General features: G+C 34.1%; 5 protein-coding genes across 5 annotated transcripts; 2 read left to right on the forward strand and 3 right to left on the reverse strand.

Annotated features, from left to right (window-relative positions):
- Positions 1 to 482: 482 nt before the first annotated feature.
- Positions 483 to 2,902, forward strand: LOC133318597 (GDSL esterase/lipase At2g40250-like). The gene is made up of 3 exons (XM_061520609.1): positions 483 to 1,103; positions 2,298 to 2,571; positions 2,709 to 2,902. The coding sequence occupies exons 1-3, from the start codon at positions 483 to 485 to the stop codon at positions 2,900 to 2,902; spliced, it is 1,089 nt and encodes a 362-aa protein (XP_061376593.1).
- A 530-nt stretch (positions 2,903 to 3,432) lies between these two features.
- LOC133318617 (uncharacterized) lies at positions 3,433 to 8,362 on the reverse strand. The gene is made up of 4 exons (XM_061520640.1): positions 7,640 to 8,362; positions 5,786 to 6,271; positions 4,885 to 5,397; positions 3,433 to 4,397 (listed from the first exon to the last, which is right to left on the reverse strand). The coding sequence occupies exons 1-4, from the start codon at positions 8,165 to 8,167 to the stop codon at positions 4,314 to 4,316; spliced, it is 1,611 nt and encodes a 536-aa protein (XP_061376624.1). The 5' UTR covers positions 8,168 to 8,362; the 3' UTR covers positions 3,433 to 4,313.
- Positions 8,363 to 10,291: 1,929 nt separating this feature from the next.
- On the forward strand, positions 10,292 to 12,648 carry LOC133318579 (uncharacterized). Its single transcript, XM_061520588.1, has 5 exons — positions 10,292 to 10,377; positions 10,465 to 10,609; positions 10,789 to 10,946; positions 11,391 to 11,500; positions 11,708 to 12,648. Exons 1-5 carry the CDS (start codon positions 10,292 to 10,294, stop codon positions 12,646 to 12,648), a joined length of 1,440 nt encoding a protein of 479 aa, XP_061376572.1.
- Positions 12,649 to 13,173: 525 nt separating this feature from the next.
- Positions 13,174 to 13,698, reverse strand: LOC133318598 (non-classical arabinogalactan protein 30-like). Its single transcript, XM_061520610.1, has one exon. It carries the CDS (start codon positions 13,696 to 13,698, stop codon positions 13,174 to 13,176), a length of 525 nt encoding a protein of 174 aa, XP_061376594.1.
- Positions 13,699 to 16,213: 2,515 nt separating this feature from the next.
- Positions 16,214 to 20,345, reverse strand: LOC133318601 (probable inactive receptor-like protein kinase At3g56050). Its single transcript, XM_061520612.1, has 9 exons — positions 20,034 to 20,345; positions 19,787 to 19,925; positions 19,266 to 19,337; positions 19,010 to 19,153; positions 18,787 to 18,927; positions 18,184 to 18,632; positions 17,720 to 17,910; positions 17,496 to 17,631; positions 16,214 to 17,095 (listed from the first exon to the last, which is right to left on the reverse strand). Exons 1-9 carry the CDS (start codon positions 20,146 to 20,148, stop codon positions 16,509 to 16,511), a joined length of 1,974 nt encoding a protein of 657 aa, XP_061376596.1. The 5' UTR covers positions 20,149 to 20,345; the 3' UTR covers positions 16,214 to 16,508.
- Between the last annotated feature and the right edge of the window lie 6,440 nt (positions 20,346 to 26,785).

Genomic DNA, 26,785 nt, shown 5'->3' on the forward strand with positions numbered 1-26,785 from the left:
AATATTAAAGAGATATAAAAATCATTGAAGACCTATCATTTACCTGCTTAAGTGAGAGTTTTCTTAAATTTTTTTTTTAAAGAAATAGCGTCTTATACACGTAACCATCCCATATTGGTACTTTTTATTTTTATTTAAAAAAAAAAAAAAAACTATGATGGTCAATCAGCTTAACTCTATGTGCCTTTTTAAAAGTTAAAATTTGTTTACTTTTTTTTTTCGCTAGAATAACCAGACCTGCCAAATTTGAATTCTGTAACTTGCACGCACCATAGAGGTCAATAGCTAGGAGAGAATATATCATCAACAATTCCCAATCAAAATGGACAACCTTCATTGGTTTTCTTAAAAGAGACATGAATCCAAAACAAATCCAACCACTTGGCTAAAGCTTATATGAATCTTTTCAAACTTCCCAAACTATATATATAAAGCATATACTACACCACAATTTTTCAAGCAAAAACCTACACCTCATAGTTATGACTTCCATAACAAACACCTCATTCATCACACTCCTCTATTTTACCTTCTTCATTTCTCTACCATTCTCAACCTTTGCCTCTTACAATGTGTCTGCTCTCTTTGCCTTTGGGGACTCCACCATGGATGCTGGCAACAACAACCACTTCAACACTCCCTTTCGTGGTGACCACTTACCCTATGGTCGTGACCTTCCTAACCATGTCCCAACTGGGAGATTCTCAAATGGGAAACTATCAACAGATTACCTTGTTCACATTCTAGGCCTTAAGGATCTATTACCTGCTTATCTAAATTCAAAAGTGACAGATCACGATTTGCTCACTGGGGTTACTTTTGGTTCTGGAGGTTCTGGCTTGGATAACAAGACTATAGGCATCACCAAAGTTTTGGACTTGGCCACACAATTTGAGATGTTTGAGGAGGCTATGCAGAGGATAAGAAAATCAGTTGGAGAAGAAAAGAGTAGAGATATAATTGAAAATGCTTTGTTTATCATTAGCATTGGGACTAATGACATGTTGTACAATGCATATTTTTTACCAGTGAGGTTGTCACAGTATGGTAATGTTTCACGTTACCAAGATTTTCTACTCCAAAATCTTCTATCTTTCGTTCAGGTTTGTAGTATTTTTGTTACATATTGTATACATCTTCCCTTTTAGGTATTTTTACATTAGAGCCCCTTACTTTTATTTTTTTATTTTTGTGGTAGATTGGTAGGCAGTACAAAATTATGATTAAATATAGGATCTAATGTTTCTCATGTTGTAGGAGATAAAATTATCTTTTACACACATGTAACAGTGTGTGGGGCCCATGTGAAGAGAAAAAAATAACATGGGTCCTATATACTTTTTTGTGCATGTAAAAAATAAAATTATTTCTTACAACATCAGAAACAATAAACCTTTAAATATATCACATATGTAAATTAATACATCTATAATTGAAATAATTTTTTAATATTATGTAGTACTAAGTACGTATATAGTGCAGCACTAGAGGTGGTAAACGAATCAGGGGTCTTTGGCTCGGCTCGTGAAGGCTTGAGCTTATATGTCTAAAATTGATTGTTAGAACCAGGCTTGGACTTGTATAAAAGCTCGTTTAATTAAAAAGGCATAAAACTCTAATTTAAAAGCCCGGCTTTAGAGCCTCTCAGGCTGGTCTAGTATATTAATTTTTATTTTATATTTTGGGATAGGTTATTCTACCTACCATTTTTCTGTCTACCTTTGCCTACCATTCTTCAATACCGTTAGATCAAAATCTCAAAAAGAGAGAGAAAAATAAATGTTAATTGAGAATATTCTTCTCTTTCTTCAATGCATTTCACCTATTTTATTGGTTAAACAGACTTTTTAAATGATTTTGTTCTATATTATGCTGTTTGGATATATACATTGAATTTATAAATATTTATGTAATTACCAGTGTTGTTGATTGTATATTCTATTTGAATAAATTTTTGTTGTCTTATTTTTTTTTAAACAGACTTTTATTTTTTGTAAATAAGCCAGGTCATAGAGTGATAATTATATTCATAACACAGACCGATAATTATTGGAGAGTGGTAATAGGCTTGTTGACACGTTTAAATACAGACTTAACCTATTAAGACTAAAACTCGGCTCGGTTCGTTATGCGGCACCCATTTTCACTCATTTCTTTATTTTTAATGTTACGTGAGTTTCATGTATTTTTTTAGTTTTAATAAGAAACTATGTATTATTGGAAGTATTTTTAGATTCAAAATTTAGCCAATATCATGTTATCATGTATGATATTGAAACCAAAAGTTGAGATTGCAGAGACTCTACGGAGCAGGAGCTCGCAGGATTATAGTAGCAGGGCTTCCCCCTATGGGATGCCTGCCACTACTAGTGACCTTAAACAGCATCTTACCCGCAAAAAACTGGTTCCAGCGCGTGTGTAATGTCCAACAGAACAGAGATTCTCAAGGCTACAACACCAAGCTTCAGTCCCATATTCAGTCACTGCACGCCACTCTTAAGGGTGCCAAGGTTGGCTATTTCGATATCTATACTCCCATCTTGGATATGGTCCAAAATCCAGCCAGTTATGGTAATAAAATTTCACTGAATTTTTTTTCCTTTTTTTTTTTTTTTCTTTCATTTCAATGGTTTGGTGCTTTAATGTCATAATTGGGTTTGTTCATAAATATATAACGATGTGTTGATTTTGCTTATAAATTTCTGTAGGTTTTCATCAAACACACAAGGGATGCTGTGGGACTGGGCTCTTGGAGATGGGTCCTATTTGCAATGTGCTTGACACTACTTGCCCTGATGCATCTAAATATCTGTTTTGGGATGCTGTGCACCCTTCCCAAGCTGGATACTGGTTTCTAACCCAAAATGGTCGTAAAACCGTGCTTCCATACGTTACTAGTTAAATTATTATGATTTTTGATTATTATTTGCATGTTTTTTTCTCGAAGGTCAATAAACTAAATAATTAGCATTTTCAGTTATATATGTTGTCAACGATTTTATTTTATTTATAAATTTTCTGGTCATCGCAGATCTAAGACATTTGTGGCACATCCGTGTTTCCATGATTAAATGGAGTTCTATCTCATTATCAAGAGAGAAAAATTATAAGTTTCTCATGAGTTAGACAAACCTGTAATAACTTGGACGATTTCCTCCAAATGCTTGCTTATGTGATGAACCCAACAAAGCTGTTAAAGACTTACAACTTACAAGTAGCATAATGACCAACAATCGGATTTTTCTTGGGTAAGCAACAAACAATCATAACTTTTTGGTAAAAGAGCCCCATCAAACTCAAATAACGACCTCATGTTTCTGATATCCCATATGCTTAATTATATTGGTGGTTGTTGGCTACGTACAAGTGTTTTAAGACACGACAATACAAAAATAAAATTGGAACTAATTGATGACCACATTTTGCATCACTAGAACACGAAAACCCAGTCTTTGTTACCATTATCTCATTCACAATGTGAGATCCATGGTACTCCTGGTTCCCCTTCCTGGAAGCTATTGATCTCGAATTTATTACCCTCCAAAGCCCTTTCGTGTTTACTTTCATTTGATGGAAATTTCAGCAACATATTTAAATCTAGGGAGTGATCCGACGTCTTCCTTTTCAGGCTTTTCCACAGGATAACAAGAAACTACCGAAAGATATTACCTCATCTGCACCATGAGAACAGATCCTGCAGAACCTGCTCGGGTTTAGCTTCACCATGACATAAGTAACATGAACCAATTATCCAGATCTTGCTGATGCCTTTGGTACGTGGCTTGGATGTTTTTGTTATTAGTATAAATAATACCGACAGAAAATCAAATTTTTACACCTTAATACTTACAAAAAGCTTCACGAACCACACATCAAATAAACAAATACAGCCGATTCGCTGTTTTTCCATTTGGAAGACAATACGCAGAAATATCCACAAGGATGATATCAACCAATGTTAGGGAGTTATTTGCAATTTAAGATGAACAAACAATGTTTGACAATTCTCAGTCCCAATCGAGGCCTTCTAAAGTAGCAGTACACGAGTGCATGAATTTCGAATTTCATACACCTTTGCCATGCAAGAAGAATCGGCTTATATGTTATGACCCCCAAGGGGTAATGCCTACTCAAAAAACTGACCCTATAAATCCCCCAACAGTGAAACAATGCCCTTTCTTGATTCTCAGTCTGGATTGTAAACGACAAGGAAATTAAAATATAGTACTAGCCATCCAGCGACAGACAGCAATGATGTTTAATGCTTGAGAACTACATAAAATGAAAAAGAATATCAGTTGTGAACTCAGCCTTTATGAAGGAGCTGAGAAGCTGAACCGAAATCCTGTTTTCCCACGATCATGCTCATCCTGCCTGAGTACGTAGGAGAAGTTACCCTGAAACAATAAGAAGTATATCAGTGAAGTAATCATATTAGGAGGGAGGTCAGGTGAGGGATACATCAGAAAAGAGATGAATATTTCTGATAAACAAATCCAACCTTGAAATCACAACTGGTTGTTTCCCTAAATTATATTAGTACATAATTCAAAGAGTAGAAAAAATTATATTCAGGTGCTTCACAACAAATTCAAACCTTGGATCAGATTTTGGTGCAGATAATATTAGGAGCAAATATTAAGGGCTGAGTTCAGAACCTAATCTTAAGGAAAATAAAAGAAAGAAAATTACACAAGCAACATGATTTCTAGCTTGAAAGGTTCTATAACTTCTTTTACTTCCCTTCGTAGTATCTAACGTCCAAATACAACAAATAACACTAACTACACCAAAGTCCTCCATGTTTCCCCCCAACAGAAAAAAAAAAAAGGTTATTTGAATTCCTGCTAAGTTAAATATAAAGAAATTGAAACAGAATCCAACCTCTAGGCGGAAAAGTCTAGTAGGAATAACAAATCCACATCCCACCGATGTTCGAAAGGATTCTAAGAAATTTCGAGGAGAGAAGAGCTTATATCCATTCTGAGTTAATTTAGCCATATTCCCAGCACCAGCAAAAACATGGCCATGGATTCCATGTTCTCTCAACCATCTAACTGGGAAATCAAAAGAGAGGTCTGCAAAAGCAGTAACAGCAAGATCTCCTCCAATGAAGTCCCATTTAGAGGAATCATCATGGTCATTATTAATTACATCTCTGCTTTGCCTTCGAGGTTCAGTAGGACCTAATCCCCTAGTTTTGAATCCCCACAACGTTATTGGCCCTCCTAGGGTGCAAATTGGAGAGAAATCACCACCTAAATAAAACCTTTCAGGAAGGGGAGATGGCTTGTTCATGAAATCATGCCCCCATGGAAAAACTGCACCAGCAGAAATCCCAAGGTTCAGTGCTGTATTATAAAACCCAAAGGGGATAGCATAGCGAACATCAAACTCCTGCATTAAAAGAGTCAAACAAGTTAGTCAAGAAAAAATATATCTAAAAAAAGAACAAAGAAAATAAAAGAAATATTAAGACACACGAGGGTTATTACAGCAGCAACTTTTATACATGTGTGTTATGAATATGCCTTAAAGACACGCCAATAGTCTTTATCCCCCAATATTTACAATAATCAAAAGCATTTATAGACAGGTCGTGACAAAATTACATTATATACAACCAAGTTCATAAAATATGAATTCTGAATTACCAATTACAAAATTATTTCAACAATCATTATACTGCTATCACTTAACATAAAGTTTATCATGTTTTATTCATGACCCATACAATTACATTGCAGCAGATTAATTAAAGAAGAAGAAAAGGATTTAATTGCACCTGGCGCAGAAACCGCAAGCTCCGATGATCTGGAGTAAGGCCGCCAAAATGAGTGGTAGAAAGAAAAGCATATCCTTCTGTAGGCCTAATTGGTGAGTTTCTACGGTCAATTTTAAATGTATGCTTCAATGATGATAGCAAACCATGCCCAAGTTGTCTCCTAATAGACCTGGATGACATTTGCAATGGATCTGTTAAGGTACGCCATCCAAGAGTGTATACTAAATCATGGTGCTTTGTTGAGATTAAGCCAAGAGACAAGCCCATCAATTGCTCTTTGTACGAAGAAAACTCTTGCCAATCTTGGGAAAGCATGGATAGTCGTGCTACAAGAGGAGTTAACAATCCTTTAAGTCGAGGGGCATAAACCCCTACACTCACCTCTGTAGCTTGGTTGGCACCATAGCCCAAAGAAGCATCCCATAGGTCACCATAACCTAACAAGTTTTTGTACTTAAGAGCACCTTCAGCAGTCCAAGAACTAGTCTACAAAAGCATTGCAAAATTTCCAAAATGGGTTTAAAAAAAGAAAAGAAAAGATATAAGCAGATTAAAGCCAATAAATACTCAGCAGATTAATACACAGCTTTCAATAAAACAAGGCTTGAAACGAAAATTTTCTAATCCATCACAAGGAAAAGATTATAGCTGATATTCATATATGCCATAAAACGTAGCCATGCATACACGATAATCCTCAATATTTGATCAACAGGCAACAAATCATATCTTTGTCCCAACCTATTAACGTTTCAAAAATCCTAACAAACTAACAATATATAATTGGCGCGTAATTTTCTTCTTAACACAAGTAGCAGAAATTTAAAGCCAAGATAGAGTTCAGTCATGGAAAGAAAAATCAAAATGGAGCTCCAAGCAAATAAAGTAATTTGGAGTCTCTTCCTAATTTCCACTTATCCACTATAAAGTATACCCTTTCAAATTATTTTCCAACCAAATAGGCTGCAAAGAACATCCAAAATACTCCTGCTCATCCCTAAGCATAATACCAACAGCCAAGAAGTAAAACGAAAGTAGATATTTGTTTGTTTTGCTGCAACTATACAAAAGCACTAATATTAAGAGGCCGTGAAGCAGAAAAGTCTGCTTCCCTTAAACAATTAATTCTATAATCTGGGAAAGGCGGGTCAAATATATCTAATGCCTTCATAGAGAATAGTCAATCTGGTAAAAGTCGGGTCAATATATATCTAATACCAGTAAAGCAAAAAGCTTCCCATTCCCAGACCAAGGATGATCATATTGGACCAACATCTAGTCTGTGATAATCAGCCACAGCGCCTTTTCCTCAAAATGCAGACATTTTACAGCCACTTAATTTATGATCATTGTCTAACTACCTCGAAGACAAGCTTCTTCTTCTTCTTCTTTTAAAGATTACAGGTTTGCTGTTTGCACTACAACATATGCATCTGAAAAGAAAAGCTACGACCTCAGACCTAAGATGAAAAGCATTTTCGTATAAACTATTAATAACTAAGGTTCGGTTTTTCTGCAGCTGCTGCATGGAGCAAAAATATGCCGCATAGACCAAAAAAGGGGTCCCATTGGTCCTTTTATAAAAAAAAGAATTACCAAGATTCGAAGTGGATACGAAGTCGTAGCCTGGTAAATATGTGTATTTTTTCTGCCACAGCAGCAGAAATGATTTTGCCAATAACTAACAAGTTCCAATATTGCACACATGTAATTATGTTCATCCCTAAAATGCCACCAACATTAGAAATTTCTCCACAATGCCTAAAATAATACCAGCATTAGCATCTATCAGTTTAAATGAATCTAGAGCAATCTCAAAATCACATAGGAAAACAATGGAGGATAAGATTGTACCGAGGGTTTGGTATAAACGCCAAATTCACCGGAGATTTTGTTAGCGGCCTCGACGACGTCGACGATGACATTGGCAGTGTGAGGCAACTCCGGCGGTCCCGCCTCCAGGCTGACCTTGCTGGAATCGAAAATACCAAGGCTCTGAAGCCTGGCGAGGGCGATTTCGGAGGCGCGAAGAAGCTCCTGCATGCTGGTTGCATCCTCGATCACCTTAAGCTCCGCCTCGATCACCCAATCCTTCGTCTGCGTGTTGCCACGAATCAGCACGTCGTGGACTCGGATAGGGACTAGCTCCGACGACAATCGCCGCCCCAGGGTTTCCAGCTTGAACCGCTGCTCCCTCAACCTCGACAATCGCAGATTCGGTTCCTCCAAAACGACGTCGTCGTCTTCTTCTACTTCCTCTTCTTCGTCTTCTTCTTCTTCTTCTTCGTCGATTTCGTCTTCTTCTTCAGCTGCATTGGCATTGGAATTGTTAGGGTTTGGAGGGAATGGAACTTCTTCGTTTCCTTCTTCTGAGTTTTCCATTGATCGGATTCGGAGGCAGTTTGCTTGTCCGAGTGTGTCAGCGAAACCAACGCATAAGGTTTTGCTTTTCTTTTTTGTTTTTCAATTTAGGGGTTTATATCCTCTAGTTACGGGAAAAAAACTCCGCAGATATAATAAGGAGGAGTGAGAAAGAGGAATCAGAAATGAGAAATAAAAAAATTGGTGGATCCAGCTTTTACTGTGTTTGTGGGAAAACGAATCAATGTTCTCCAGTTGATAATTATCATAGAGATTGCATCAATAATTAACGAAGGGTTCGCTTTGGAGATAATTTATCTATATTGAGCTCAAAATGACGTCGTTTTGAGGTAGAAATCAAGATATTTTTGTAATTATAATTTATTTCAGGATTATAATAGTCTTTTTTATTGTAATTTTTTAATTTTTTAACTCAAAACGATCTTGTTTTGGGAACGAATATAGATAACTTATCTACATTCACTTTAAAAACATTAAATCCATTACTAAATCTATTAACAAAAAAAAATATGTTGCTCTCATGTTTAATGCTTATTAAATCACGGGATAGATTCTTCTGCTTATTTTACTTATCTCTCAATATTTATAGATTATAATTTATAGAATAAAATCAATTCTTTTACCTTTTTTTTACGAAGACGTCACTTTTACAAACTGAACCCTAAAACTTTTGGGGAGTGAATATATGGCATCGGATTCAAACAAGAAAATTATTTAAAAAGTTACTGCCAACTAAAGTGATTAATTATATCTTCTATAAACCCATTGCAAATTAATGCATGCATACAAAAAATAAAAAAATTTATAATAAGACACAACAACACAAATCTCAAAAGTTTTAGGAACATTAAAAATTGAAGATAAATTGTGATTTGCGAATAAGGCTCTTAAAGCTCATCACATTAGTGAAGTGTTCGTGTGCCAGTGCTCACAAAAGAGAACACGAAGATTTTGTCATGCCAACATCAATTGCAGATAGTTCGTTGAGAATAGTATCGCAAAAATAGAAAATGAAAATTAATCACAATTCAAATAAATGCAATTTAAAGAGAAGTGAACCAATGTAGTCATCTCGCTTGTTGTCACGAGATTCGGAGCTGTGATTCAGAGTTTGAGAGTTCAGTTTGTAAAAGAGACGTCAAAGTGTCTTCGTCATTGCAGGGATGACTACATTGGTTAACTTCTTTTTAAATAGTGTTTATTTGAATTGTGATTAATTTTCATTTTCTATTTTCGCGACACTATTCTCGATGAACTGTCTGCAATTGTTGTTGACATGATGAAATCTTCGTGTTCTCTTTTGTTAGCACTAGCACACAGACACTTCACCAATGTGATGAGTCTTAATTCGCGAATCACAATTTATCTGCAGATTTTTATGCTCCTGAAACTTTTAAGATTTGTGTTGTTGTGTCTTATTAGAACATAGATTTTATTTTTTGTATGCATTTTTTTGGTTAATTTGCAACGAGGTTTATACAAGATATAATTAATGACTCTAGTTGGCAGTAACTTGTTTTAAATAATTTTCTTGTTTGAATCTGATGCCATGTATTCACTCTCCAAAAGAGATTAGAGTTTTAGGGTTCAATTTGTAAAAGCGACGTCTTCATCATTGCATGGGAGGAGAGAGAAGGTGGGAGGCAGTTGGAGAAAGAAAGAGATAAAAGAATTTGTTTTATCCTATAAATCTCCTCCGTTGAATGAAATAGTAATCTAACGGTATTGAGAGAGGTAGATAAAGTAGGCAGAAAAAAAAATAAGCAGAATAACCTAAAATATTAATTTTTAAAATATTTAATACTTATATGCATAATAACTTATGTGCAAATAATTTCACTTTAATTACTTATCAATTATCATAAGAATCACGTTAACAAACACAGGCCAGTCCGATTGCTTTTGGGGTTAACACTCGGGCCAGCTAGTTAGGCCCAATAACATTCGAGCCGGAGATGGGCCAGCCCATTACCTTCGCAAGAAAAAATAATCTTCAATCTCAATTCTAAAGAGCGTCGCTTAACCGCCCAGACTCAAATTCAAATTTCAAATCAGGTTCACCGCCACCACTACCAACCCTTCCTCCGCCGCCGCCGCCGCCGCCGCCGAGGATCCAATTTCAAAATGGCGAACGTCGATGAACTCTTAACTTCCTTGACCTCAGACATCAACACCTACACCGGCAAAGATCCTCTTCTCCCTTGGCTCCGGTACACCTCAATCTCTCTCTCTCTCTCTCTCTCTCTCTCTCTCTCTTAACTTCAGGTTTCTATACTCACTCATTCCCAACGTTGCAGGGGTATACGAAAGATGAAAGATACTCTTCCTTCCCAAACCCTTAAAGAAAATCTACCTGGTTTTTTACAGAAATGCGCTCATACGTTCGAGCTCGATCGACGTTACAGAAACGACATGCGTTATCTTCGTGTTTGGCTCCACTTGGTAACCTAAACACCTTTTTTCAGTAAAGTGATTTGTAGAAATGGGGTTGGGGAAATGATGGTTAAAGTTTATTTTTTTTTAGTGTTATTTTGTTGGATTTAGGAAAAATAATTTTTTTGATTGAGTTGAAACAAAGGGATAATGAAATAGTTAGTGATATTTCCTGCTCTGATTGGTAGATGGATTTTGTGGATGATCCAAGAGCACTTTTGAGAACCATGGAGGTTAATCATATTGGGACAAAACGTAGTCAATTTTACCAAGCATATGCTCTTTACTACGAGAAGAGCAAGAGGTATGATGAGGCAGAGAAAATGTACCATCTGGGAGTGAAGAAGTAAGTTCTCTGCTGTAATCAGCATCTTGTTTGTGTTGAGTACATTAGGGGTATGTAAATTAGCAATGAACTTTGCACAAACAAACATTAACATGGTTCCTTGATGGCTGCCAAGTGGCAAGACAAACAACTCTCCTCTATCCTATCCTTTACCTCTCAAATATGATGAAGATGTGACACTATATTTTACCATCCAGCTTAAACACTCATCTTTGACTGGATCAGGCATCCCATTCAATTTATTCTAGTGTTTGATGCTGGTTTTCAGTGAAATGGGGACCGTTGTCATTAGACTATGCTTGAAGCTTGGTGCATGTATCATTTTCAATGAATTTTTCTTTTCTCACAATTTCAATTCAGCAGATTTGACACAGTAAATAACTATTTAGTACTTTAATTGGTATTCTCAAAAATCATGTTTATATGACCTCTACTATTGAACAGCCTTGCAGAGCCTGAGGATGAATTGCAGAAATCATATGAACAATTTCTTCAACGCATGGAGAGAAAGAATAATAAGAGAATCCAGGTAGTGACTAGCTTTTCCATTATGTGTTCATCTGTGATGTTTTAGGCATCTCTTTGTTAGTGAATAGTGATATTCAGTTAGCTAATTTATAAGAATCTACTACAGCATCAGGAACTGAGAGCTGCCAGGAGACCTCCTCTTAAAAATAAGACTGAGAGAAGCAACGGAGCATGCAATGTTGAGGGTGTGCACATGAGACCGCAAATTGCAAGTTCTGTAAGTAAAGGTGTAGCTGATGATGATAGACACATAAAGACTAAAAACGATGAGTGCAAAAGATTTCGTGCTGATGATACAGTTGTAGTCAAGTTTGTTGACACTGCCATGGTTGGGAAGTCTGAAGCAGAAGATGCATGCCATCATGGATTGGTGGATCCTACAATAAATATGAAAGAGGCCATGAATGCCATTAACAACATGTTCAGGGAGCCATTAGAGACTGTTCCGTTAGCCAGGAAATCACATAAAAAACATTCAAAAGAAGATCGTAGAACACAGAACGAATTTGAAATTTTTGTTGATGAAAACATGGATAATGGAATCAAACCAAGCGGTTCCTTATCACATCAGCACAGGACTGAAGCAAGCCAACCTCGCCAAGAACCGCTCCAGATATATATTGATGATGAAGGATGTTCTGAGACCAATGTCATAAATGTGAATTTGACTGAAGGTTCTTCATCATCAGCTTCACAACTACATGGCTTTGTTTTCCCCCGACCCAAGGATCTTCCTTATGAAAAATCTAGTGATGTGGTTGCAGAAAGCTCCCGTAATTCAAAGTTCAGAGAAGATACAATCGTTCGCAGATTTGTCGGTTCCACCATTTTGGATGAACCAGAGGTGGAAAATGTTTGCCACCACGGTTTAGTAGACCCTACAATCAACTTGAAGGAAGCTATGAATGACATAAATAACATGTTTGGGAAGCCAATGGATTTTGTTAGGAGAAAAAGGTCAATGAAGCAGGAGAAAGCACCCGAGAGTAACAATAGAAAGGAATTTGGTGGGTTTTCAATCCTTGCTGATGATGACCTGGAACAGCAACAGGGTCTGCCACAACCAAAATTACCAGCAAAGTCAAAGGAATCTGATTTATTTGAGCCAACTCTCCACACAAAGGAAGCCATGGACGACATAAACAAGATGTTTAATATGCCTCTGAACTTTTAGTAACAAGGTGATTGATGAGTGAAGTGGAAAATTGACACAATGGTTGGTGTTGTCGCCATGTGATGGTTACATTCATTTAATCAGTCTTTTGCAAGTATAAGGTAACGCTGCCTACTATAGACTACACAATGGGTCAACCTTCTCTAGACCTTTGCATAGCTGGAGCTTTATAGCACCAGGCTTATTCTTCTTTTTAAAGGTGATTGCTGAGAGCTGATTGTAATTTGTAAGCAGAATTGTCTTTGATTTTTTTAGGTATTCAAATGAGAGGTTTCTATAGCTCTTTTTCTAACAAATTTTCTGCCTTTTATATACTTTCTGTGCCTATGGAACTCGAAGCTAGGACAGTAAAAAACCCATTGAAAAAAGATTAAATTACCCAATTGCAATTAAGTTAAACACAAAAAAAATACCAAAAAGGAAACAAATTTCAGATTGAATACTTATGTAACACAAATTATTGGCAACAACAAAATCATGATCAAGCGAATCTCAACTTAGGTAAAGATAAATTGTTTTGAGACACTAGTAGTGAGTCTGTGAGCAATCAGAAGGACGGAAAGCCAAGGGGCCAGCAGCATATATAACAGCCTCGTAGTTGCTTCCATGCAATATTTTGTTGTCATAACGAAGTGGAGCCCCATTCAGACCATAATTAACATTCGAGAGAAGGTTGCAACTTTCAAGAGGAGACCAAACAGGCTTCACATAGCATGAATGGAGGGGATGATCAAGTATATAATGCTGCATCTTGAACCCTTCGAGTGGTGCATAAAGGTAACCACTTTTGTCTGTATCAAAGACCTTAAAGTAACTAACATGACCTGTATAGCTTTTGCAGGTGACACTTACTTTGGCTGAAGGAATGGGCTTGGCTCCAATCAAAGACCAGGTTCCAAAGTGCTCACAGCTCTGACAATAGACCGTAGCTTCTACCACCACCTCTATTTTCTTCTTTGTTGTTTTTGGAACATCTTCACTTGCTTCTGTATAAGGGAGAGCCACTAGGAGAAGCAGGAGAGAAAGGATACTGAAGTACCTGCCAGCCATTTCTTGAAGGGGTGAAGGGACTAGGAAGAGTTCAGAGACAATGCTTGCCAATTGAAGAGACATTTGATAGTTTGATATATATAGCTGATAGCTCATTGATAGTACTGGGGGAACATAGGCTTAATTGATAAAACAGATCAACGTGCCCTCCTCTATGCTTCCACTAAATTTCATACTTTATATATATACGTGAAGGCCACCTTTTGCCATGTTCACATATATTCATGTTAATATGTTAAATGTAAATAAATATGAGTATAATCTTGTTAATTATACTCTATGCAGATGACTTTGTAAATTCTAATTTGTCATGTAAAACTAGAAATAGTGGCATGCTAACAAATTAGTGGAATCAAGGTATGCAGCACCGATACTCACATGAGATACGGGACACGACACCGATACGACATTCTGACACGTTAATTTTAAAAAATATTAGATTTTGACATGTTAGGACACGTTTTGATATTAAATAATATTTTTAATTTATGTAGTGTATATTATATTTAATATTCAATAATTTCACAAAAAAAATGGAGCTAAACTTATAATAGCTATCAATTTTGCAAAGAAACATAAGATATCTCAAATATTTATATTAAATTCAATAAAATGGTAATCGTAATCCAACGAATTTAATAGCTGTAACTAAAAACGCAACGCAATGCACTCTTTGAACCTTTTTTTGAGTCTCTACAACGCGTGTTGGAGTGTCGGAAAGTGTCAGACACGGCACGTCATGATTTTCGAAGTGTTGATGCTTCATAGCAGTGTTGTTAAATCCGACCCGGGCATCGATCCGGTCAGGGTACTGGGTCACTAGTCGAACTGGTGGGTCACTGGTCAGACCGATTGACCCGGATATACATAGATATATAAAAATATGAACATACAAATTCAATTATATTCTCCATATCTAAAATGAATTAAACAAGGTTTACTAAATAAGCTCAAAAACATGAAGCATGAATAAATAAAAATGCACGCTATTACTATGTCAATTTAAATTGCAACTCATAATCTCCATAAACATATCTCTCTCAGTGACATTGAACTCATATTTTTCAAATGCAACAACATTAAAATGACATATGTCACATTCTCTAATTTATTATTCCGCAAATTGTTTCAGTATTGGAAACTAAAATTTAAGGTCATTATAGAAGAGTATACTAGCAAATAAAATTATAAAAAGAATTTAAAATGAGTTCTATATTTTTTTTCTGATAAGATGAAATAGTTTTATTTTTTGATTTTTTTTAATGCATAACCCGACCGTGTCACCGGTTTTGAACGAGCTCGGCCGATTTTGTTTGAATTTTGACCAGGTTTGATCGGGTAGATACATAACTAGTCCAATACTTGACTCGAACTGATTTGATGACCGGTTCATCGGATTTCTGGTCAACCCGACCGGGTCGGGCCCGATTTTACAACAGTGCTTCATAGGAATCAAGTACACTGTTTTTCTTTTCAAATTAATTTCTGCGAACCAATGATGAGTCTAGTTTGACCACTTAAATATTTAACACAGTATGAACAGTAAATTATTAAGTGAATGGTTCTAATATAATTATTGTAAAATTATTTTCATTATCTATTTATCAATTGAATTACTTATCATGTTAAATATATTATTTAATTAATTAAACAACTTAATTAAAATTATTAAAGATGTTGACGCCTTCAAAAAATTTTATCCTAATATACATCGAACACTTTATTCCTGAATTCTTTTGGGCCGTTGATTTTTCTAGAATGATGGGCAGAAATGCAGAATGCAAGATGTTGGGTCAAATAATATCATCTAAAATCAACAACTGTCGTATAGCAAAAACAGCTGCCGTTTGCAACATCTGCCGCCATCATATAATAGTAAACAGCATTCAAGTTGCCGTGGATTTATTTAATTAAATTTTTTGCTGAATAAAAAATTTAGTATGAGAAGATGTTCTTGTTCCAAGAAAACGACAACCCAATAACATTATTAAGAATTTGTAATGAAAATTATAAATAAAAAATTCTCAGATTCAAACGCAATCATGCAGTTGTTGCCATGGAATTTTTCTTCGGTCCATTATATTTGGCAGGCTACAGATTGGTAATTTGCAGATGCCATATGCTAACAAATCTTGTTCATACTTCCTACTTCAAAGTCAACAAGCCCCCGTTAAGACTTTGACTTTATCAATCAATATTAAACTTCAACTTTCCCACCTCGCAGCCTTTACCCTCTTATTCATCACATACAGCTTTATTAAATGAAAGCAGGATTATGATTATTGAACAATTAAAAATATTTTTCTTATGTTTATGTTACTGAAACAAGATTATAAGAAGAATAAATACATAATTGGAGAGAAAAAAAAAATAGAAGTGAGACCCACCTTTGTTATATGTGTGTAGAAATTTAGTTTATCTCATGTTGAATGAGATAAATATAACCCTTGAACAATTTATTGCTCAGAACAAATTGTAATATATTATGAAAGATAGCACATTTGGAATAGGGGAAGAGCAAAGGGTAGTAACAGCACAAAATATAATTAAAAATATCTTTAATTCACCAAATAAACTGATATGGGGCACCTTTTTTTGCTAGTGCAATTCCATAGACCATAATTAAAGAAGCACCCAAAAAAAAATTCACATTTTGTTTAACTTATCCTTATGTACATGTGATTTGTCACTCTCCCACATTAGATACAAGAGGTATCAATCTACAGGTGGGTACCTTTTTGCGCCTTCACCAATGGAAAAAAGGATAAGAATGGAGAAAACTCCATACTTAAGTGTCTGATTTACTGATTTCAGCTTGCATCTAAAGAAGAAATCTCAATCTCTGCCCACCAAAGTGGAGAAAGTTTTGGAACAGCTGCTTCAGGTGTTATTTTTGTTATCTCTCTTAATCTCATACTAACATCTTTCATTGTTGGTCTCTTCTCTTTATCAGGATGGACACAAGATTTAATCAAAGTAGCAACTTGTTCCAGTTGTTCTTCTTTGAAGGAAGATAGAGTTGGATCCACCATTTCCTTGAGGGGCCTATCCCCTTGTAAATAGTGTGAAGCCCAGTCTTCAATTGAGCCATGACTATCCATTGAATAAGGGAGCCTGCCTGTTACCATTTCAAATAATATAACACCAAAGCTGTAAACATTACTTGATAATGTCATGTCAGTGTGTTTTTTAGCAGCAGCTTTTATTATCTCAGCTGAAGCTAAGAAATTTAAATCCGAGATTTTCGCAGCATAATCATCAGTGAGCTGTACAGATGAAGAATTCAGGTTACTATGGGCCAAAGGAGGGTCCAACTGGTGCATATGTTGCAGGCAATAAGCCGTGCCCATAGCAACTCTAAGTCTTGTTTCCCAATTCAAGTGCTCAGCTTCTTGTACTGAAATTCCCAACAAATCAAATACATAAGATGTTTATAGTATGATATAATATCTACAATAAAGTCAGAGAAATGCCTTAATGGGTGGCCAAAGCCATGTGTCCTTGTCTATAATTTTGTCTATCTCATGATATTAATCTAATGTATCAAAAAGTTTGCTAGTATTCAACGATCAGAAGTGATGCTATTGCTACAGAAAAACACAGACTGATAATAAATTAGTCCTAATCTGAATGGAAGCTTCAATAAACTGAATGTATCAACAGATGGAAAACTTGTTGACCAGAAACTGAATGCATGTAAAACCAACAAATTGAAAGTTGTTGACCACGAACATGGATACTCTCAATCATCAATTTACTTTCTATGTAATAATAACACCAAAATGATAGGTACTCACTGTGTAGATGCTCAAAGAGTGTTCCATTTGGGGCATATTCAAAAACCACCATTCTGGTAAAAGGCTCATCATCTTCTTCACAATATCCAAGAAGATTTACAAAATTCTTGTGGTTCACTTTTGATAATGTATCTATCTGAAACCATAATGGCTTAAAATGTTAGTTACAAAGCGCATAATTGAAAATCTACAAATAATTTTGTTTGTTTTTTGGGTGACGATACCTTCTTCCTAAATTGAACTTCTGAAGTCTTTGACCAATTTTTGGATGATGCCTCTGTAACAGAGGCCACAGCTATTTCAACACCGCTAGATAAAGTCCCTTTGTAAACTGTACCAATGGATGAAGTACCAATTACATTACTGAAATCCTCACATGCTGCTTCAAGCTCTGATCTCTTTAGCTTTGGCACACCTGCATATGTAAAACTACGTCATACATGTACAAAGGCAGATATCTTACAAGTGAAATATTATAGCTCAAACTCAAAGTCAATTGAATGCAATCATTCAAGCCAGATCACTTGGATGACCGAGGACCCAATTAGAATAAGTGAAGTTTCTCTCCTCTTTTTCTCATATTTGAGGAATCCTGAAGCAGTGTGCACGTGTACATTAACTCATACCTACTCTTTTCAGCCATTGCTTTACTTCATTAATTTAGAAGAGAAAACATGCTTAGATTTACCTGTCACAAATGCCTTCTGAAGCTGTCCACTTAATCCCGTGGCCCAAGGTTTTACGGTAGATACCTTGTTGGTTTTACAGAGATACATGCCAATGCTTGAAATGAGAATAAATACAGCACCACCCCCAACTCCAGCCAAAATAGCAATTCGATGGTTTGATGAGGTACTTTCAGATCGTGTTGCAGAGCCAGGGGTCGGTAGGGGAGAAGAAGCAGAATTATTTTGATCAGGGGAAGGTGGCTTCAGTTGTGGTGTTGCTGAGGCAGATGGGGAAGTCGAAGGAGGATCTGGCAGAGGGGAAGCCGAAGGAGGCTCTGGCTGAGATGGAGAAGGGCTTTCGGGAAGTGGAGCAGCTGCACGATTATGTGTATCTTCACGATTATAAGGATTTTCACGAATAGGAGTTTGCAGTAGGCTCCGAAGACCCTTTTTATTTTGGCCAACATGCCTTCAAAAAAGAATGATAAAAGAATTAAACCTATGATATACAATGGAAAAAATGGACACAACTTAGTATATGGAGAACAAGAAATATGTGACAGACTCTCATGTCTTATAACTCTAGACTAGAGAGGACCCCTTTCAAATGCTTAATGACATACCGTGTGATGGATCTTCCTGTACAACCTGGCATTTTATCTGAACTAATAAGCTGGTTTTCATCTACTTGACATTCAGAAAGCATCTTCAATTCATTAATTTCCGGAGAGATACCATCAAGAAGATCATTATTGTCCAGCAAACTGCAATAAGAAGAAACTGAGTACATAGTAGCAAAAGAAGTTTAAAAGATGAAATTGAACTGTTCAAAGAGTATAATCCTACAGTATTGTTAGTGAAATATTACTGCCAAGATCTGTAGGTAGAGTTCCACTGAAGTTGTTGTAGCCCAAATCCAAAACCTCCAATTCATTCAAGTGTACAATTCCTTCAGGAATGATCCCATAAAAAGAATTGTTCCGTAAAATTCTGCAACATATTCGTCACGATGTTATTGGACAGTAGAAAGTATTTGAAAATTGAAATTATTAAGGAATTAGCGTCAATAAACAATGCAACTAGGTAACAAGCAATTACTTACATGGACTTTATATGAACAAGTTTCTCAAGCTCAGGTGCCAGACTGCCTCCAAGACAAAGGTCTTTCAAATTCCTGGGCAACAAAATATATTCTCATGATTAAAACTCCGTAAGTTTAAAATGAAACAACATCTAGCATGCTAGTAGTGCAATTTAACCAACAATATGAACACTAGTCATTTGATTTAGCAGGAGACTGTTCTTCAAAATTTGTAAAGATAAATCAACCGTCTATGGAATTGATCAGTTGATTCAGGACGAAGGCAAATTTCAACTGTGGAGATATTATAATATAACAAAACATCATGATATATTTCTGCAGAAGTCACAACACATCACTGAGTAAACAATTTTCCCAACAACAGAGAGAAATTATATCAAAACTGAAACTTGGATCTCTCATATGATGACCCAAATGATCCATTCATTTTCCTTTCTTTGCTCTGGCTTTGGCCATAAATTGGAAACAGAAAATCATATATATTCAGTTTCTGAAAAACAGATCACAAAATCACCACTTACAAGATCACCACTCTTCCATCTGAGCACTCAACTCCAAACCAATTACAAGGGTCAACAGCTACTTCATCATCAACCCAATTTGACAAAGCATCAAAAGGGTCACTCACTATTCCTTGCTTCAACTTCATAAGAGCTTTACCTGCACATAGAACCCATTTCTCAGTTTTTTTTTTTTTTTTGCCCCTAGGCACCCACAATGAACCACATGAGAAAATACAAAAATTGCACAAATTAAACATTCCCATACCTTCTTCATTCAAAGAGCAACTCAAAACAATACTCTGAAACAACAAACAAAACGCTAGAAGGCACAAAAATCCATCATGATCCCTCAAGTAGCTGAATTTCCAGTTCTTGCTCATTCTTGTTGCGTATAAGCGTCAACTAGGGGAAGAAAGCACGACCCAGATTAAGTTTTTCTTGAAAGAAACGAACTTGAACAGAGTTGATTCCCAATGATTTTTCAGTCTTCAAAAGTATCGAAATTTTGTAAATTGCGAAAACGTTGTCAAATAGGCAAAAGGTGTTATCTAAAAACAATGTTCTGACGCCAAACAAACGAGTTTGGACCCAACCAAGTATTTGAAAACGCGTATGCTCATAATAACAATTCTCTTATTATTATTATTATTTAAAATACTTCTAATGACTAAATCTAATCCTAATCGCAAACCAAAAAAAAACACTAATAATTAAATCCAAATGACACCATTTCAGAGGCAGAGTGTGGGAATAGATCATATGTGTCATGAATAGACAATAGTTTATACTAATCTTATTAAACCCGGTTCGGTTATTGACTCGGTCGAGATTACTGGTTTAACCAGTGAGTTATTGGTTCAAACCGCATGATTCAATAAGTATATGTAAATCTACAATTTATATTAAAAAACTATAAATATACTTAAATACTTGTAAAAAATATACCAAATTCAAATATTTTAATATAAAAATAATAAATTACACATCATTGTCAAATAAAAGATCAATCAAACATATAATATTTGTGATACTAGTGTTTCAGGTTCAGTAAATGATATCTCTAACTATAAATCAAATCAAAATTCCCTGAATATTGCATAATCAAGATAATATTAGTGTTGTAAGTACATAATCTATGTAAGTTAATAAGCTACAAATTACTCAAATGTTTCAAAAGAAAACAAATCATTTGTGTTTGAGAGTAAAAAAAAAAAGACATTAATTTATAAAAATAAATTAGTTTTTTTATATATATATAGACCGGTCCGGATCACTGGTTGAACCGACCGGGTCATCGATTTTTACGAAAACCAGCCGAATCGCACCGGGTCACACTGATTCTGTAACATGGCTGATCCAATATGAAAATCAGACCAATTACATAATCGATTCACCGATTTTCGAATCGACCTAATTAATTCGGTCTGATTTTTATAACATTAGTTTATAGCAAGGTTGCTTAGGAAGGTTGAATAGTAGCCATGTGTCATCAATGGAATTATATGACACGAATAAATTAGCTGTGTTTGTAGGTGAATTAATATACGCATAGCTGTAAGAAAATTTTCTTATTTTATTATTATTAATAGCAGAAGGACCAATATCTACATTGGTGGAAGTCCTCCTCTCATTATTATAAGTGTTGAATCATTTTAATCTAATTATTTTAATTTATTACTCACAAATAGTTTGATATAAGTAGATGAAATTATTAATAATAAATTGGTATCGAAATTAATAAATATAGTTAAATAATTAACTTAAAAAGTATTTTAATAATTTTTTTTATAAATACAAGTATCTTTCACGAGAAATAATCCTATTCGGAAACGAATGCATGATTAATGTTTTAAACCTCTCTCAGAATAGTACTGGAGGATCGAACACATGCTCTAACTCTTACTTGCTCAGCTTTTATGCGCTAACTAAACTATCATTATTTGATAATTTTAATAATTTAACTAACTTGATATTAGTTCAAAAACTGATATTAAATCAACATTAAAATATTATATGTTAATTTTTATTATAGAAAAACGAGCTTAATAATTTTATTAATGATTTAAGGGTGAAAGAAAAGTCTGAAGTAATAGATATTAATTCTTCTCCAAAATATTTATGTAGTAATATTTTTATAATTATTTCAATGTAAAAATAAAGAAAAGGAAAATTTTAAAAAATTTATTTGATATTCTTCAAAATATTAAATACATTTCACTTTTTAGTTTTTTTTAAATAATTAGAAGAAATATTAGTATGATACTTTAGAATAATTTAATATTTTGATAAAAAAAAGCATCTGTATTTAATAATTTTCAGAGACTTTTTAATTATTTCCTTTTTTAAATAATTAGAAAGACTATTAGATTGTGATCATGAACAAAATATAGTATTATTGAAATAAAGATTAGTTTAAAACTTAAAATAATGAAAGACACTTGTGTTCTTAAAAAAAATTGGATTTTTTTTTGAAAAAAAATGTATTTACAAACTTCTTTTTACAAATTACACTAAGTATGACCGGTCATACTTCAATCAGTCATATACTCTTGACTAAAGTATGACGGATATAGTTTAGTTTATAAAAATTTATAAATATAACCTTCTTCTTTTTTCTTTTTCTTTTTGTAGAGAAAGTTCAGTATTTTTCACAAAAAGAATATCTCGTTTATGTAGAGAGATGAGATGAAATGGTGAATTTTGGAGCATATGATGCGCCGGTGACTTGACTTGACTTTGGCTAAATGATGTTTATAAAAACAATTGTCTCTTTCTCTCTCTCTCTCTCTCTCTCAAGTTAGACTTGGTAAAACACTCCATGGCCGATTTTGATGGCGATGCCTTCTAGTTGAGCTTCCTCGAACTTACACTCTTTAATATTTTATAGAGTATCTAACAATTAAATTTTAGTGATTTCAGAAAATAATTATGCAATTTTTTATTTATTTTTTTCGTTTGGATTTTTGCATGAGCCATTTTCTGATTTGCCGACTTCTTGTTTGAATAGTGTTTACTTGCTCGAGTCCTTAGTCCTTACGTTTGTTTGAGATTGTTTCTTCTTCTTTTTTTCTTCTTTTTTTCAGAAATTGTTTGAGTAGTACGTAGTATGACAAAAATTGTATAATGAACTTTTAAAAGGTAGAATTCAATGGTAAAAAAAAATCAAAATTTATTTAGAAAGGACTAATTTTAATATTTAGAGGTAGCTTGGATTTTACAAAAGACAACGAGAAACCATTGCAACAGTAAATTACATTAAACTAGAAAATTGGTTTCTTATTTGTCTATTAAATTATTAATTAATGTCGTTTAGACTACAAAGATTAATACGCGATCTACTTTACTCCCTTTAATATAAAAAAAAATCATTTAAGAGATAATTTTGATAAAAATTGAGTAAAGATCAATGTAAAATTTGGCATTAAAATAAACAGATTGTGGATTCGATTGAGGTTCAAGGGTACCAAGTTTCAACACTAATCCAATCACATAGTTTAAAGATTAAATCAATGATGCAGATTATGATTACGTAAATCTGAAGAAAAGCGCCGACTTAAAATATAATTTTTTTTTTTGTAAGTATAAAATATAATTTTCAAATTTAAAAGAGATGCATATGAACATCCTTTCTTTCAGGCCTTTGGGACAACCTTCCAGCTCTTCAAATATAATATTTTTATGCACATTATTTTTGCTTTCTTTTCCTTGTTTCACACTTGATTTCAATCATATATCAATAATTTCTATGTCAAAGAAATTAAAAATAAATGTTGCAGTTGTTCATCACCATGCTCGTCTTAAGATATAAACTATTAACGTTAAGAATGTGAATCAGCTGATTAGAAGTTATTTATTCCAGTTATCCACTAGAATTAGCCCTAGTGGTGTGGGGTGTGTGTTAGGTGTATGTAGTATAGTGGTGTGTGTTCAATTCCCATGTAATACAAAAAAAGAAGAAGTTATTTCAGTTTAACTAATTATCTGAAGCTCGATCAAGTCTTTGTAATAGAAAGAATTTTGTTATCCATGTGGTTCTATTGACTCGAGTCAGACTAGTAAAGTAATCCATGAACCGATGAATAATATTCAAACAAAAACATCAACCCATAAAAAATAAAGAAAAATAAAGAAATTAAATGCTACATATCAAATGAATCATCTAAATTTCATGTCTTTTATTCATTTGGTAGATGGTGAGGGTACACTTATATACCATTATTGGTATTACTTTTAGCATAGATTTTCATAAGATGCACGCAAATTTCTCGCAGGCACTAGTTTGAAGAATTGGTTCTTACAATGGATGGGATTTATGGTAGAATTTTAGAAAGATGATGTTTTCATAACTTGGTTAAGGATAAAGAACGTAAACTTGACATGTTAAAGAAGTGGAACTACATGGTTGTTGACATACGAACAACTTTGTGCGTACTAGGTGGCCTTTTTCTTTCATGATGACACCATTTTCCCTCCTTACTAATTTGCATGTCAACACTTTCACCATGTTTTTTTACAACTCTTCAACATAAGAGCTATTCACCTCTCATTTCTAAAATATCTCGTCAAAGTCCATGGGCGAAATAATCAAATAAAAGTGCTAAATTTCTTTCTTTTATGTTCTTTCCTTTTTCCTTTTTCTTTTCTTTTGTACGCACAAACTAATATTTTTTCAGCCAAATAAATTAATTGTCTAAAAGTAGGCCACGTACTTCATCGAGAATTGAAAAAAACAGGTTAAAACAATTACATTATAATTTATTTATTATAAATTCATTAAAGTTTGTTTCTTGTGGAAAATGTTTCTATATAGAAATTCGTAGTCTCACAATGACGTTTAAGTATAATATATAAATAGGTTTGAGTATCTAGAAGTTAGTAACTAATTGATTTGAAAGATTTTTATTCAAATATATACATTGAAAATTGTATCAATTCATAAGTAGTTTCTCATTTTACATTATATATTCAAAAGGTTGGACTGATAATTATTTAATATTTTATTTAAAAACGATATTATTATTTTTCTAAATTTAAATATGCATTAGTCTGCAATGTTTGATGAGCGAAATTACTCAATAGATCGAGAAAAATAAAAAAGGAAAAAGTTTACGTGTTGGTAGAGAATTAGAAATAACCCTCTGTTGGCATGGTATCCAGCCCCTTTCACCATTAACGAAAGTTACGAGCAAATGAGAGGAAGATTATAAACGCAATGATCAACCACATTCATATTTTCATTCTACCAAAAAAAAAAAAAGTTATGTTTCATAAACAATTAGGCAACAAGGGAACATCATATACAACGATGGACCAACCAAAGAAAACATATAGATCGATCAAAAAATTGGGTAACAACCCATGGATCAAAATGACGTGTCATCTTAATTTGTGGGCCCTAAACTTTCATGATTTATTATTTAACCTCCTTGGCATATTAATGTCGTAAAATGGTGGTAGCTTGCGAAGTTCTATTATATGACCAAAGGTATGTACACGCAGTTAATGACAAATATTTTTTGGTGAGTTTATAAGTATAATCTTTGTGAAAGTATGTTTTAATGAATACCTACGTTTAATAAAAGAGTATTTTATTTGGGACATAATTCTTTATAAATGCATGTTTAATTTGATTGAAATATAAATCTTTATGAGTAAGTTTAACTTGACACATAATATTTTATGAGCCTCTCTTTATCCTCTAACGAGTTGGGTGGAATCGAACCCATTCTTTTAAGGTCTTGATAACCCTATCAAAAAATGAATCATGCATGGCACATTAAGGTCTTGATCTACCTATCTATATTTTTATACCAACAACCAAATCTTCCTGGTTCGTGCCATAACATGACTTCTAATCAAAACATGTTTGAGCGTTGATACTAGTACATCTTGTAGTTTAATACGCCATTAATTCGGAAATTATTAGTTCTAAATGACTTTAATCAGTTGCTGCCAGCACTAGCAGCTTTTTGAAAACCTATATTATATATATATATATATATATATATATATATATATATATATAGGTAGGATCCTTTAACACCGGTGTCAAATTTGAAGTTTGACACCTCATCTGAGAGCCGTTAGATCAAAAAAGATCAACGACTCTGATTTGTAAGCATGTGATATCATTGATCTTTTTTGATCTAATGGTTCTCAGACGAGGTGTCAAACTTCAAATTTGACACCGGTGTCAAAGGATCCTACCTCATATATATATATATATATATATATATATATATATAGGGTTAGGATCATTTTACACCAGTGTAAGTTACACTCTCAATATTGTCCACTGATTCTACTTATATCTAAGGGTTCAAATTTTTTAGTAATGTGAGTCCTTGGATACAAGTGGATCAATGGTTAAGATTGAGTGTAAGACTTATAACTCTTACACTGGTGTAAGAATATCCTGCCCCTATATATATATATATATATATATATATATATATATATATATGAGATAAGATCTTTTGAAATTAGTGTCAAATTTTAAATTTGATACCTCATCTTAGAGCTGTTAGATCAAAAAAGATTAATGACTCTGATTGATCATTGATCTTTTTTTATCTAACGGCTATCAGATGAAGTGTCAAATTTAAAATTTAACACTAGTATCAAAGGATCCTACCTCTCTCTATATATATAATCATTTCTGCAGCTGCTTTACGTACAGCAACGACAGGTGTATGGTTATGATTCTCCACATTTATGCTTCCCTACTTCACTAAAAAATGATTCCCCACATTTAATGCTTTCATCCTTTGTATGGTTGCGATTCTCTGTATTTAATGTTTTCAAGTATATATATGGCAAGTATTTGATTGTTGCATGTACATCAGCTGCAGAAATGTAAACTCCTATATATATAGAGAGAGAGGTAGGATCTTTTGACATTGGTGTCAAATTTGAAGTTTGACACCTCATCTGAGAGCCGTTAGATAAAAAAAAATAAACGACTCTGATTTGTAAGCATGTAATACGATTGATCTTTTTTTATCTAACGGCTTTCAG

The sequence above is a fragment of the Gastrolobium bilobum genome, unplaced genomic scaffold, assembly GCF_033153095.1.
Source record: "Gastrolobium bilobum isolate Gb01-03AN ecotype WA unplaced genomic scaffold, APGP_CSIRO_Gbil_v1 utg4519, whole genome shotgun sequence".
Lineage (NCBI taxonomy): Eukaryota > Viridiplantae > Streptophyta > Magnoliopsida > Fabales > Fabaceae > Gastrolobium > Gastrolobium bilobum.